The sequence below is a fragment of the Pygocentrus nattereri genome, chromosome 7 (genome assembly GCF_015220715.1).
Source record: "Pygocentrus nattereri isolate fPygNat1 chromosome 7, fPygNat1.pri, whole genome shotgun sequence".
In the NCBI taxonomy this organism is placed as follows: Eukaryota; Metazoa; Chordata; class Actinopteri; order Characiformes; family Serrasalmidae; genus Pygocentrus; species Pygocentrus nattereri.
In genome coordinates, this window is record NC_051217.1 from 21,077,501 (window position 1) to 21,091,532 (window position 14,032).

General features: G+C 41.9%; 1 protein-coding gene across 3 annotated transcripts in view; it reads left to right on the forward strand.

Moving 5' to 3' along the window:
- The window catches only part of zbbx (zinc finger, B-box domain containing), a 90,919-nt gene that overhangs the window by 28,987 nt on the left and 47,900 nt on the right, over window positions 1-14,032 (forward strand). For all 3 annotated transcript variants that reach the window (XM_017723606.2, XM_037539857.1, XM_017723607.2), the window contains exons 7-8: window positions 765-860; window positions 13,109-13,291. In XM_017723606.2, the coding sequence (XP_017579095.1) occupies window positions 765-860; window positions 13,109-13,291 (279 nt within the window). The remainder of the gene's footprint in view (window positions 1-764; window positions 861-13,108; window positions 13,292-14,032) is intronic.

Genomic DNA, 14,032 nt, shown 5'->3' on the forward strand with positions numbered 1-14,032 from the left:
GACAGAAGGACGAATGAGAGTAAGAAAAAGAAGGAAATAGATGGGGACAATAAGTGAGGGAGGTAGAGAAAGAAATTAAAAAGGATAAAGGGAGAGAAGAAGACACAGAAAGAGAAAGATAGGGAAAGAGTAGGAGGGGGATAGAGAGAGAGAGAAAGAGAGAGCATACTAAGAGAAAGAAAAAGACTTGGAGAGAAAGAAGAAAGAGTAAGAGAGAGAAGTATAGAGCAAGAGAGAAACAGAAAGAAAAAGGAAACTAGAGGAGAAAAAAGATAGAAAAGAGAAAGAAAGAAGGAGATGGGGGAGAGAGTTACAGAGAGCGAGAGAGAGAGAGAGAGAGAGAGAGAGAGGGAGGGAGAGACACTGGGGACAGCAGGGCTGCTGTTAGTTGGTCTGTAACAGTGCAGGTGGCTTTTGGAGCTTCGTTATTATGGCCGTGTCTCAGGTTTTCGTTCACCCTGTCCGTCTGTCTGTCAATCAAACCCACACCTCCTTTCACCTCCCTCGCTCATTTACTCTTTCAAAATAAAAAAAATAATGAGCTCCCTTAAGATGCTCACACTTTGCATTTTTTTTTCGCTTATTTTAATATTTATTATGGCGAAGTTTAGATGGAGGAAAGTAGAAAAAAGAAGAAGAAGAAAAAAGAATCTTCCAACATACATTTGCAGAGACATTAAAGTTTTTTGCTGGGTGTAAAAAGGTACCTTGCCTGGAGTAATTGGGGTTTTAATTATTTATTTATTTTGTTTTGCGGTTCGAAGGTGTGCGCTGAATGCGGAGAGGATTACTGCGTCGGCTGCTTCGCCAGATTTCACCAGAAGGGGGCACTGAAGCACCACCGGATGATTCCCGTGCAGGTGAGGGATGGTTCTGCCTGCCCTGCAGCCGCACACACTGACCAGCATCGTCCACACTCATGCATTCGCGAGTCCACATGTCCGTGCGTTGGCATAAGAGGGAGAAATTTTCTGTACTTTTTATTCTGCTTTTGTCTGTTTTTCTGCTGCTTCTTTTTTTCCCGGCATGCAAATACTGCTCACCATTAAGCGGACAGCCTGCTCTCTCTCTCTGCCCAGCCGCTCATTACACACACACACACACACACACACACACTGATGCCAGGGCTAGAGAGTAAACACACACATGCTCATGCCATCAGAGGACGGCAGCTGTGTGTAAACACAAACAGGCCAACCTGCTCTGGTCGTTTGTTTTAGAGATTGCAGCTGCTGCAAGCTGGAGAGTTAGACTGAAGCTTTTATTGACCGGATGGATGTATCTGTGGCTGTGGACGAGGGCATAGCTTTAGAAAATGGCATGATATGGATGAAATACCATATCTGGACCATTCTACTGAATTAGTTCAAACAGCGAGTCCTGAGGATTACAACTTTGCAGGGCTTGTGTTCTGATCTATTTAAACCCGAGGCATTTACGTCCTGCAGCAGCTGAACGTGAGTTCGATCAGAGCCTAGTTTGAACGTAAACTGACAATACGTTCAAGTTTGCGAGCTACTAGACTTTATACAACAGTTAGTTCTGGTTACGCAAGCTGATTGGTCGAGTGGCGTTCTAAACGTGCTGTTATTTCATCATAACATCACAGGTTTTTTACAAACACTGTATCACTCCGCTGAGACACTGTAGCTAAGTGATGACTTTGACAGGTGTAGGAGACGTTCAAGCCATTTGAATGTTTTCACTTCTTTTTTTCCACAAACAGAAAACAGACACTTTTAAGGTCACATTTGACCGACAGCTGATTTAGTCAGACTCTGAAGATGAGACGACACTAAATTCCCAAACTGTCGTCACCACTGAGTAGCTTTTCAGTCGGCAGCTGTGACAGAAGAACAGCTAAACAACCTGGAATCAGCCAGAAATTAACCCAATACCATTTGCCAAACGTGTTGTCTGATCGTCAGAGCATGACCAAATCAGACTGAGCCATAAAACTGTCTCAATATCAGGTTCAGCTCAGTTTCGTATGTTTTTGCCAGATCAGTATTAATGTTGTTTTGTTCCAGTCCAGCCAGTCTGTAAAGCTTCTTACAGCCCATTTAGTTTGGCAAATGGTATTGGGTTCGTTTCTGGCTGATTAGCTGTTCTTCTGCCACAGCTGCCGACTGAAAAGCTGCTCAGTGGTGATGTTAACAGTTTATGGGCATCAGAGTCTTCCAAAGAACTGATATATGGTGTTCTTAACAAGACCCTTTTAAAGGCCATTTTATACCAAATGCAATGATAAATGACACAAAAATGAATCATATTTGGTGGAATTTTTGATTTAGAATTTGAGCTGCTTTTGGAGATGCAGCACCAAACACAAAACAAACAGGCAGAATGTCTTCAAGTGAAGATCTTTATTCCTCACAAAATTGGTAAACGATGACATTGAGCTACTGTCATGATTGGCTCCTCCCACTCCATGTGCCTTTTTGTTTTGGTTTGTCCATGTGCGTTTGCTTTGGTTTCGTAACTCAGCCCTGATTGTTTTCACCTGACCCTCATTTTCCCTGTGTATTTAAGCCCTGTGTTTGCCCCTTGTGTTCGCCGGTCTTTGTTCGATGTATTGGTCTTTGTTTGATGTTTGCTTCGTTGAACTCTGTTTGTTCTTAGTCCTATTCTGATTTGTGTCATGTCTGAACCCCTATCTATCCGTGTTGGTTATGTGAACCTGGACCGTTTTGACTATGACCCTGGATTTGCCCCTGATAAATCTCGCTTATCTCAGCGTATGCGTCCACCTCCTCGCTCTGCGTTACAGCTACTTTTTATTTTGGAAAAGTGAAAGCACCATGAAAAACTTTGTTGCTTCATTCAGAAGCTGAAACTTTGGTTTTCACACAGCAGGTAAAAGTGCCCAAATCCGATCTTTTTCTCGGTATGTGCGACATTCTCTGATTTGAGATACTTCCATATGTGGTATTGAAATTTGATATGTATCCAATGGGACTCAGTCTGAACAGTTAGATCGGAATTCATGAGACCTTTACGTCAGTTCAACTCGAATTTCATCATAATTTCGAACTTCCGGCAGTGCAGCGAGTGGGTGGAGCTTGTTACTCCGACGTACCTACAAGCTGCTTGTTAAGGAACTATTATTTGGTTGAAGGAACTGAACATTAAAACATATTAAACGCCATATTCACGGCCTAGTTTATTTATTTCTTACTTTATTTATTTAACTGTTGTATAAAAGCATTAGAACACTCGAGGAGTGTGTTATCACTATAGGTGAAGGTAGTGTTAGGAGTCTTGCCCAAGGACTATTAATGGGTATACTGTAGCAGGGCATTAAACCCTAGTCTACAGTGGAGAAGGCAGAGGTGTTACCCACTACACTATAATAACCACTTTAGGTTCTACTGTAAAAATCAGTTCAAATGGCTGGTCTATTCGAGTGATGGAAAACTTGCAAGAAAACGAAATATGTCTTGGTTTGCATTGGCAAACACTTCTGCTGTATAGATCACACCTGTTTTTGTTGACTGGAGATAGAAAAGACCTCCTAGTCGCAGATTTGCAACACAACATAGACAGTAACGGAGCCCCAAGTCCTGCTTTGTGTCCGGCACTGAGATATTTTACTACAGGGTCGTTCCAAAACCTGTGGCCGACTCTGTACAGTCAACTGCATTCAGATCAATAAAAGCAGCTCCATCAGTGCTCAAGTTGTGTGTGACGCTGACCTTATTATCATACAATACATAGCACAGATTATTTTAAAAATATAACTGACAAAGCTAACATCACCTTTCTGTCATTCAGCAGATTCCAATAGCATTTACATTAGCCACAGCTCTGGTAACATTACTAACCTTTCATTGATGAAGTGCTGTTAAAATATTGTGCAGGAGAACCCAGTCTGAACCAGATTAGTCGTAGAGTGACTTTTCCCATGACTAAAGAGTTTTTGGGCTAGCAAAGTGACTCTGTACTGTGGTCATTGTAAATTTAGTTATTTTCTGATCTTTTTGTAAATTGTCCTTGGGTTCGAGAAAGGTGATATATAAATTAAATAATTATTATTATTAGTATTGTTGTTATTATAAATAATAATACGGGACACCACCTTACTGTAAAACACAGTGTCTTTTTTAATTATAGCTAATATGACACACATCAAGTGAAGTAAATGTAGCATGAAAAGAGAGACATTTCAGTATGTGTGGAGATGCATGTGACATTTCCTGTTTATGTCGGGTAGCGTTACTGATTGGCTGCAGTGAAAACAGCTTTCTGTCTGACAGTGTTTTAATCTATGATCACTTTACACTCTACTAGTTAAGATGTACCGTGTCTGTGGTGCAACCAAAATTCTGTGTCGTCACACCAACTACTCTCAACGTGAGATTTAGGACGGACTTTACACTCCAACTTATGACCAAACATACATTCAGCTGGTGCAACTGGCTGCTGGTGCAACTGGCTGCTGGTCAAAGTCAAAGTGTATTATACAACTGTACAGTGCAATCACCGCTTCTTCTTCAGGTTTGGCCAAAACAACAAACAGAACCTAGACTAACTCCAAGATAGTTACTAACCAGCCTTAAACACAAAAAAGAATGAACAAAAGGCAGATAGCTTCCCTAACTCCCTGACTGACACACAGCACAGACAAAACAAAATGCCAGCCAGACCTACACCTGGTGAAGCTATTTACAAAATCTACAAAAAGGGCATCTGTAGACAAAATAGTTTGAATGGGTTAAATCAAGGTCAAAACAAAACAGTTCAAAAGGCCAAACAGTCAGAAAATAATCATAGTCATGTGCGCAACAAAGCTGGCGGTGAAGCCTGCCTGATCCCGTCTAATGATATCTTAACCTGAACTTAACTGGAGCACGGACTGGAGTATGGACTGGAGTGAGTGGTGATGGGTTGAAAACAAGGACTGGATCACGGAATGAGGCTGCAAATGGAAAGACCGGATAGAGGCACAGAGAAAACAGCACCGATATGGAGCGGAGCGTAAAAAGACAGTAATAAGCTAAATATGTACAGAATCATCATTTGTAGGGTACTTTCTCATGTCACACTGTGATTGGTGAGAGGCCAATAACAATCAATAACTGATAGATTGTCCAGCCCTTGTCTGAACTAGTGTCTCTGCCCCATTTGGCTTTTTCCCCTCACACTGCTTGAGGTTTGAGCTCTGATGCAGGTGTTAATGAGGAGCTTATTGGTATATTTTTGCTCTTCAAATCGGCTGGTATGATTAGCTGTGGCTAAAGCGACTGCTAGACAACCTTGACTTGTGACTTTTTGTATATTACAGCATCATTATTAAATTCTATTGTATAGTTAGTGTAGAAATGGACCTGTCCAGGGTGTGTCCTGCCTTCCGCCCGAAGACCGCTAGGATAGGCTCCAGCACCCCCCACGAACCTGAAGGATAAGTGGTTTAAAATACGTGTGTGTGTGTGTAGAAATGGAGGTCTGGGGCGATTGTGGCTGACCTCTGTGCAATTGAGGCACCGTAAGTCAGGAAGAAGAAATAAAGATACAGCCTGTAGCTGTAAGTGGTGTCTTCCCTGGAGGGGGAAAAAGACCACCAGATCAAAAACCACTAACCATTAGTATGTGTATATGTTTTGCATAAATTATCTGTTTATGAAAAACATGTAAAATTTTCATTTTAATAATAATAATAAAAATTACTAATTATTTCTCCTGGCAAACACCAAACCCAGACTTGTCCATCAGATTACCAGATGGAGAAGCATGGTTCTTTACTCCAGAGAACACGTCTCCACTGCTCTAGATACCAGTGGTGGTGCTTTACATCACTGCATTCCATGCCTTGCATTGCGCTTGGTGATGTAAGGCTTGGATGCAGCTGCTTGGCCATGGAAACCCATTTCAAGAAGATTTCTACGCTGTTCTTGAGCTGATCTGAAGGCCACATGAAGTTTGGAGGTCTGTAGTGATTGACTCTGCAGAAAGTTGATGATCTCTACGCACTATGCCCCTCAGCATCCGCTGACCCCACTCTGTCATTTTACGTGGCCGACCACTTCGTGGCTGAGTTGCTGTCGTTCCCAATCACTTCCACTTTGTTATAATCCCACTGACAGTTGACTGTGGAATATTTAGTAGTGAGGAAATTTCGTGACTGGACTTGTTGCACAGGTGGCATCCGATAACGGCACCACACTGGAATTCACTGAACTCCTGAGAGCGACCCATTCTTTCACTAATGTTTGTAGAAGCAGTCTGCAGGCCTAGGGGCTTGGTTTTATACACCTGTGGCCATGGAAGTGATTGGAACACCTGAATTCAATAATTTGGATGGGTGAGTGGCCCTGCGATGGACTGGCGACCTATCCAGGCTATATCCTGCCTTCTGCCCGATGACCGCTGGGATAGGCTGCAGCACCCCCCCCGCAACCCTGAGGGAGAAGCGGCTTAGAGAATGGATGGAAGGATGGGTGGATGAGTGAACATCATACTGTAATCACCAACAGTGTGGGTCCATCTCTGTTTGTGTGCAGGTGGGAGAGTATTCTAGTTTGTATGTGAGTTTGTGTGCGTATGTGCGGGGGATGCTTTCTGCTGTAGATGTCCAATTATTGTTCAGGTCAGTGTCTGCGTGTGAGAGCACCTGTTGCTCTGTGGGATGCAGCGGTTCCTGTATGTGAACGACCTTGTGTTCATCATCCTCTGCACGCCTCCAGCCTGTCAGACCACATTATACTGCAAGCTGTACATCTCTGCGTATGCCTCAGCTCATGTGCAAACAGTTAGGGACTATTCAGGCACTTCTGGTTGTATTTAATTAACTTCCAGTCTGCATATCCACTTCACATCGGCACACATGATGTCTTTTAACATTGTACATTTATTTGGCTCACTCTACAGAAACACCTACTTTTTTGTCTCTCCATCCACTGGTGTTACTGTTTGTCACTGGTGTTACACATGAAAAATGCATTTTACAAAACGGCTGCTACAGAGCATCAAACCACATGTTGTCAGTCATGGAAAATCCGCTAAAATATGTACTTTAATCCATTTGTTTTCTATTTTTTTCCCAGTTACCTCAGAATAAAGTTATTCACACCAGTGACTTCAACTAAACGCTTCATATGACATCATGAGCTAAATGAAAAAATCTGTGAGAACTGAAAGACACAGCGGACTCACCATGTGCGTTTCTTCATAGATCCTCAGGAAACAGGTCAAGTGATGTCATTGGTGTGATTTTGATTACAAAATAAGAGATTTTTTGTTATGCAGTAACACCAGTGACATTCAATTCATATATTCTATAATCATGTATAGATTACTGGAGTTAAAATGGAGTTAAAAATGTTTTTTTTTCCCTCAAAATATGGCCTCGCCCTTTCCACATGGCTGTGAGGACGAGCTCTTCCCTGGTGCTTGGAATTCTAGATAATTGATATAAAACCAATATTGCTAAATTGAGTCTCAAGAAGATATAATTATTAAAATAACTTAATGTTTTATTTTAAAATATAAATAAATTGTAACCCTGACGTGTTTTTTTTAGGTGTAATATATCTGTAATATATGTTTTTTGTGTAGAGACACAAAAACAGACGTTTCTGTAGAATCATTCATATAAACAAAAAGCGATGCATTCATAAGCATGAACACATAAAAAAAAAAAGAGTCCTAATGTCATTGTAAGAGATGTTGCCATTGATTGGGAAGATTCTAATGCAAGAAGCAATCATGGTGAAGGTGAAGAGCTTCCTAAAGTTCTCAGGGACAATACTCAAATGGGTAAAAGCCACAGAGCCCTAACAAAGACCTTAAACCGGAGAACAAGTATCAGGGTCAAAAACATGCAAGGGTCAAATACCAAAAAACACAGGCAACCAAAATCCAAGGGGAAGATCAAAAGGCAAAGTCAAAATAACAAAGATACAGTCAATACACAGAATTCAGAACAAAGTAAACGCTCAGTATGCTCTAGGAGAAACAACACTTCGTACTGACTCTAGCTGAAGCCCAGGCTTATATACTAACTAACTAGGTCAGCAAGCACAGGTGTGTTGGGTTAATAATCAGGTGAGTGTGAATGCTGGTAGTGAAGCATGTGGTTGTCCATAGTCATGTGATCTCCTGAAGCATTGTGGGATATTGAGTCAGATTCAGTCCGAGGCATGACACTATGCAAGTGTGAAGTTTATGCAACCACACCTAATCGTCCCACCATACAAGGTTTCACAGCACCATGAAAAATTGAGAACATAAAAAGATGCTAGGTGTCCAGATCAGGCGAATGGGCAGTTTTAAAAAAAACGTACTGTACAGTAAGGACATTTAAAGAGGTTTAACAGTTTTCGTCCACATAATGTAGTATAGGTATAATGTCAAATCTGTATTTAAATTGTACACTCTTTACTTTTGCACACCTACTGCCACTTTAAGTCTTCCATTCTTACGATCTTAAAACCAACCAGTTCCAGCTGTGTCCTTCCAGTAAAAGCTCTTCTCAAAGATCTCAATGGCATTATGTTCCCCTTCAAAGACACACTAACATCCTCACAAACAACTTCCCAAGCTCACCTCAGCTGCATCACACCTTTCTCTCTCATGAGCTCATAAACTGGCTAAAGGAGATATTTCTGAGGAGACTGAATGTAAGATAACACTTGTATAAGGAAGGAGTTTCCAGAACTGGAGTTCAAAAATTGTTAAAAGCTACAGAGATAATGGACTGGCGACCTGTCTAGGGTGTATCCTGCCTTTCGCCCAATGACAGCTCGGATTGGCTCTAGCTCCCCCTGCGACCCAGAAGGATAAGCAGCTTAGAAGATATGTGTGTGTGTGTACAGAGAAAATGTGGTTCCTAACAACCACCTGGAAGAGCTGGTAGACCTCAAAACTGCACTTAAAGCTTTGAGAGAGAGGAGAAAATCAAGCTGCTTCAGATCTGAAAACATCCACAGGTGTTTCTGTCCATCCTTCCACTGTGAGAAGACCACTCGGTGCAGTGGGTCGGAAAAGGATGTGTAGCTGATCAAGAAGAACCTCAATGAGAAAAGGAGACGGACACATCAAACAAAGAAGCTGAACAGTGGACTGACCACCCCAGAGTCCAGACCTCAACACCACTGAATGGGTTTGATTACTTCAAAAAATCATCAACCAGCTTCTAAGACTGAACTTTGGAGGTGTGTCTGCAGATTCTTTGAGGAACAGAAAGTGAGTCTCCTGAAAAGAATGGAGGCTGGAATAGCAGTGGGCACTGAAAACCTGATATTATATGTGAAAAATATGTTCTGCTAAAATAATTGGTGGTCTCTGACTTTTTCACTGTACTGTCCATGCAGTACCACACACACTGGAGTGCATGAGTGTGTGTGTGTGTGTGTGTGTCCCTCGCTCGGCTGGAAAGGAGGACGAATGGTTGGCAGGACACAGAGAAATGGGATTAAAAAAGAAAAAAGCTCTCGCTACTGACGCAGGTTTACACGCACTCCTAATCCTGTTTGATTTGCCTTAATGAAAAAAGCAAAGAATAAAACTATATTAATTGCGACAGCACTCATGGATTTCTACTGCGCTTTGTTGCTTCTAGTTTACGCTGTCTTTCTCCAGAGATGCAGGCCGTTGTCTACTTGTCCTTGGATCTCTTTTCTCTCCTCAGATTGGACGCAGGCTGTTCCCCTCACACTGCCCTGACACATTTCGTATTTCTGAGTCAGTAAGAGTGCAAACTAAAGACTAAATCCCGTCTGTTTGCTTTATAATCAGACCGGATATCCATCCATCCATCCATTTTCTAAGCCGCTTCTCCGTCAGGGTCGCGTCGGGGTGCTGGAGCCTATAATCAGACCGGATAGAATATCTGAATAGAGAGTTCATTAACACCACAGCATTCGGCAGGTAGAGAATTTAATGGCTCATATTCTTCATCAGTTTACCCTGTAAAGTCCACTTTTGGTTTTAAGTGCCAAACACAGTCATAATTCATATTTTCATACCTATTTTCCCACCTCTCCTTATCAAACAGGGTGTGTCTTAAGAACTGATGTACACCGATTAGACGTAGCATCATGACCACCTCTTTGTTTCTATGCTCATTGTCCATTTTATCAGCTCCACTTACTGTATAGCTGCACTTTGTAGTTCTACAGTTACAGACTATAGTCCATCTGTTTCTCTGATACTTCCTTACCCCCTTTTACCCTGTTCTTCAGTGGTCAGGACCCCCATGGACCCTCACAGAGCAGGTACTATTTGGGTGGTGGATCATTCTCAGCACTGCAGTAACACTGACATGGCTGTGGTGTGTGTTAGTATGTGTTGCACTGGTCTGAGTGGATCAGACACAGCAGTGCTGCTGGAGTTTTTAAATGCCTCAGTGTCACTGCTGGACTGAGAACAGTCCACCAACCAAATATATCCAGCCAACAGCGTCCTGTGACCACTGGTGAAGGACTAGAGGATGACCAACAGAAACTATGCAACAGCAGATGAGCTATTGCCTCTGACTTTACATCTACAAAGTGGATAGGAGTGTCTAACAGAGTGGACAGTGAGTGGTCACAGAGTTTGTTCTCTGTGGAGGATGACAGAACATATCATTTGACAAGGGGTGTCCAAACTTTTGCATACAACGGTACCTGGCTGAAATTGGAATGCTTTTGAGCAAACTCTGTAACCCCCGACCAGGTTTTCATCAGTGTCCAGTGCTGAATAACAGTGGTGTGTTTAGGACACACAGCTAAAAGCAGAAGTGCTTTGACCTTCATGTCACCGGTTATTATATTATTATATTTAATCACCCAGCTTCATCCAAGATGTGTTTTTGAGTCATTCTGTCATAAAATGAGAAAATTGCTACCATTGCTATTGTGAACATAATGAAAATTTACATGAAACCACAGTCCAGGCTTCTGAAGTACACAATTATTTCCCATAAGGTTCATTATTTGAGAGATACATACAGTAATTAGTCTGAAGGGAAATGTGTGCATGCTGCAGAGGCTGGTATGTGACATAGCATAAATCTTCATTAAGTTCACAAAAGTCAAAATAACAAGGTTCTGCTTGTATGACAAAGAAAACACATTCTGGACGACCTGAGTCAATTGAATATAATATCAGTACATATAAAGCACATAGAGAGGCTGGAAAAACAGGAGAAATAGGACATACTCCGCATGCTCAAACATTCATTTCTGGCAGCTCCGAAGTTGCAGCTGAGTAGTTTTCTCTTTCTTTGAATTTCTCAATTTCACTACTACCAAAGCAACAGCTAGTCATTTTAGCAGTGTTTAATGTTCATTTAAAGGACAATTTGGCCAGAATGAAAAATGCATCTGCTGCAAACACGCTTACTCGCCCACTACTGCTTACTAGAGTGAGGTTCGCCTGTTTAAACACCAGGAAAATCCTCTTCTGATGATTTACACTGATCAGGCATAACATTATGACCTACACTCATTGCCCATTTTATCAGCTCCACTTAGATAGATGGACAGACAGACAGACAGACAGACAGACAGACAGACAGATAGATAGATAGATAGATAGATAGATACTTTATTAATCCCAAAAGTAATTTAGCAGCCAGTCGCAGACACACAACACTGTACAGTAAACAGAAATGGGTGTAGACATATAACAAGAATAAATATACCAGATCCTGTCTACAGGCATATATACAAATAGAAAAAAGCAACAGTCTGTGATAATGTCTATATCCTGAGATGAGAGATGCAGTGCAATAATGACTGTACAAAAATTTACAGATGATGGCATATAATGACCACACTGAATGAATAAATAAATAAATATGTGCATATATTGTACCAAATAAAGTGTCTAGTGTCCAGATGTGCAAGATGCACAATAAGGTATGCAGAAAGTGCAATATGTGCAGCACGCTGTCTATATGTGCAGATGAATAGATAAACATGAGCTTCAGATTCAGTCCTCCTCTCTCTCCACCCTTCTCTGCTGCCCCCCCTGGGAAGAGTTGAAGAGCCTGATGGCTCTGGGGACGAAGGATCTCCTGAATCTGTTGGTTGAGCAGCTCGGCTACCATCTCCTTGGTCTTGCCAGTGTTCAGAAGCAGGTTGTTCCCACGGCACCACTCCACAAAGTCCTTCACCAGGGTCTTGTACTCCCCCTCCTGCCCTCCCCTTACACAAACCACAATGGCAGTGTCATCCGAAAACTTCTGCATGTGGCACGTCTCAGAGATTTATTGAAAGTCTGAGGTGTACAGTATGAACAGGGGGAAAGTACAGTCCCTTGTGGTGCACCTGTGCTACAGACTACAGTCTCTGATGTACAGTCCTTCAGCCTGACATACTGGGGTCTGCCAGTGAGGTAGTCAGTAATCCAGGAGACCAGGTCTGGATCCACTTGCATGTTAACTAGCTTGTCTCTGAGTTGGAGGGGCTGAATGGTATCAGTGGATCAAACACAACAGTGCTACACCACTAACAAAATAAAAATTGGTTTGTCACAGCTGCCATTCGTTTTCATTTCAGTGCATCACTAAAATGTTGTACTTATTTGCTTTCATTTACTCTCTTAAAACAATGGTTCTTCAAGGCTTCTTCAGTAAAGAGAATGGTTCTATATAGAACCATGAACAGTCAAATAACCCTTTGCATATTTAAAAGGTTCTTTGCATCATGATAGATTGATGGAGAATGTGTTGTTTTTTTTTAAAACGGTTCTATATAGCACCAAAAAGTGTTCTTCTACTGTAAGAAGCTTGACATTGTATCAGTAGAAGTAACCTTTTTGGTGCTAAATAGAACTCTTTTCAAAAAGCTTCTACATAGAACCACAGAATTTTTGTGAAATAGAGGGGCAGTCGTGTATCCCCTGAGCCAACAGTACGTGACTGAATTGCCCTCGAGCAAGACACCTAATTCTGGGTGTATAGGGCTGCCCACCGCTCCAGGCAAGTGTGCTCACTGCCCCCTAGTGTGTGTGTTCCCTAGTGTGTATGTGGTGTTTTCCTGCAAAGATGGGTTGAATGCAGAGGTGAAATTTTCCCAGTGTGGGACTAATAAGGGTCACTACTTAATTTTGTGAATTGTTACATCCCTACATCTGCTTCTCTGTCGCTAGTTCATCCGTCTAATATTGTTGATATTATCAGGTGGAGCTGCAGACATCGGTCAGCAGTCTGGATGTTCTGAGCCGTTTCCAGAAACAGATAGGAGAAGAGAGGGAGACGTCCAGCCAGTCCACTCAAAGCACTGCAGTCAGTCCAGCTACACTGAGGACACACAAGGCGCAGACACCAGCAGGATATCAGGATACACAAACATACAGCACACAGGTGGGTTTCACATACAGAGATATACAGATATATAGCATAGCAGGAGAGCTTTATAGCATGTGGTGTTACTGTGATTACATCCTACATCAATGACCAATAGAATTTCTATCAGAATGTGAAAAGAGTACAGATACTGGCCCTTATTCATCAGATGCATGCATATGACTGTCCCAAATAATGTATGAAGTGTATACATTCAGAAAACACTCATATGATGACAAAACAAGTGCTTGATTTGAACGCAATTAATTAATCAGCCTCGGTGCGTGAAAACAAGTGCATGTGCACAAGCACCTTAATTAAGCAATAGAACATGAGAGCAATAATCACGAAATAACATCATGGCTGGGATTTGGTTACAGTAGATCATCACAGCCCTGATGTTATAGCGATAACACACGGCCTGGAGTGTAATGTTGCTTTAATACAACAGTTAAATCAATAAAGTAAGAAATTAATAAACTAGGCCGTGAACATGGCATTTAATGTTTTAATGTTCAGTTCCTTCCACCAAATTCTAGTTCCTTAACAAGCAGCTTGTTGCTACGTCACAAGCTCCACCCACTCGCTGCACAGCCGGCAGTTCGTTCTCCAGCTCCTTACATTAAATTCCCAAACTGTCGTCACCACTGAGAAATTTTTCACTCGGCAGCTGTGACAGAAGAACCTGGAATCAGCCAGAAATTAACCCAATACCATTCGCCAAACATGTAGTCTGATCTTCAGTGTCTGACCAAATCG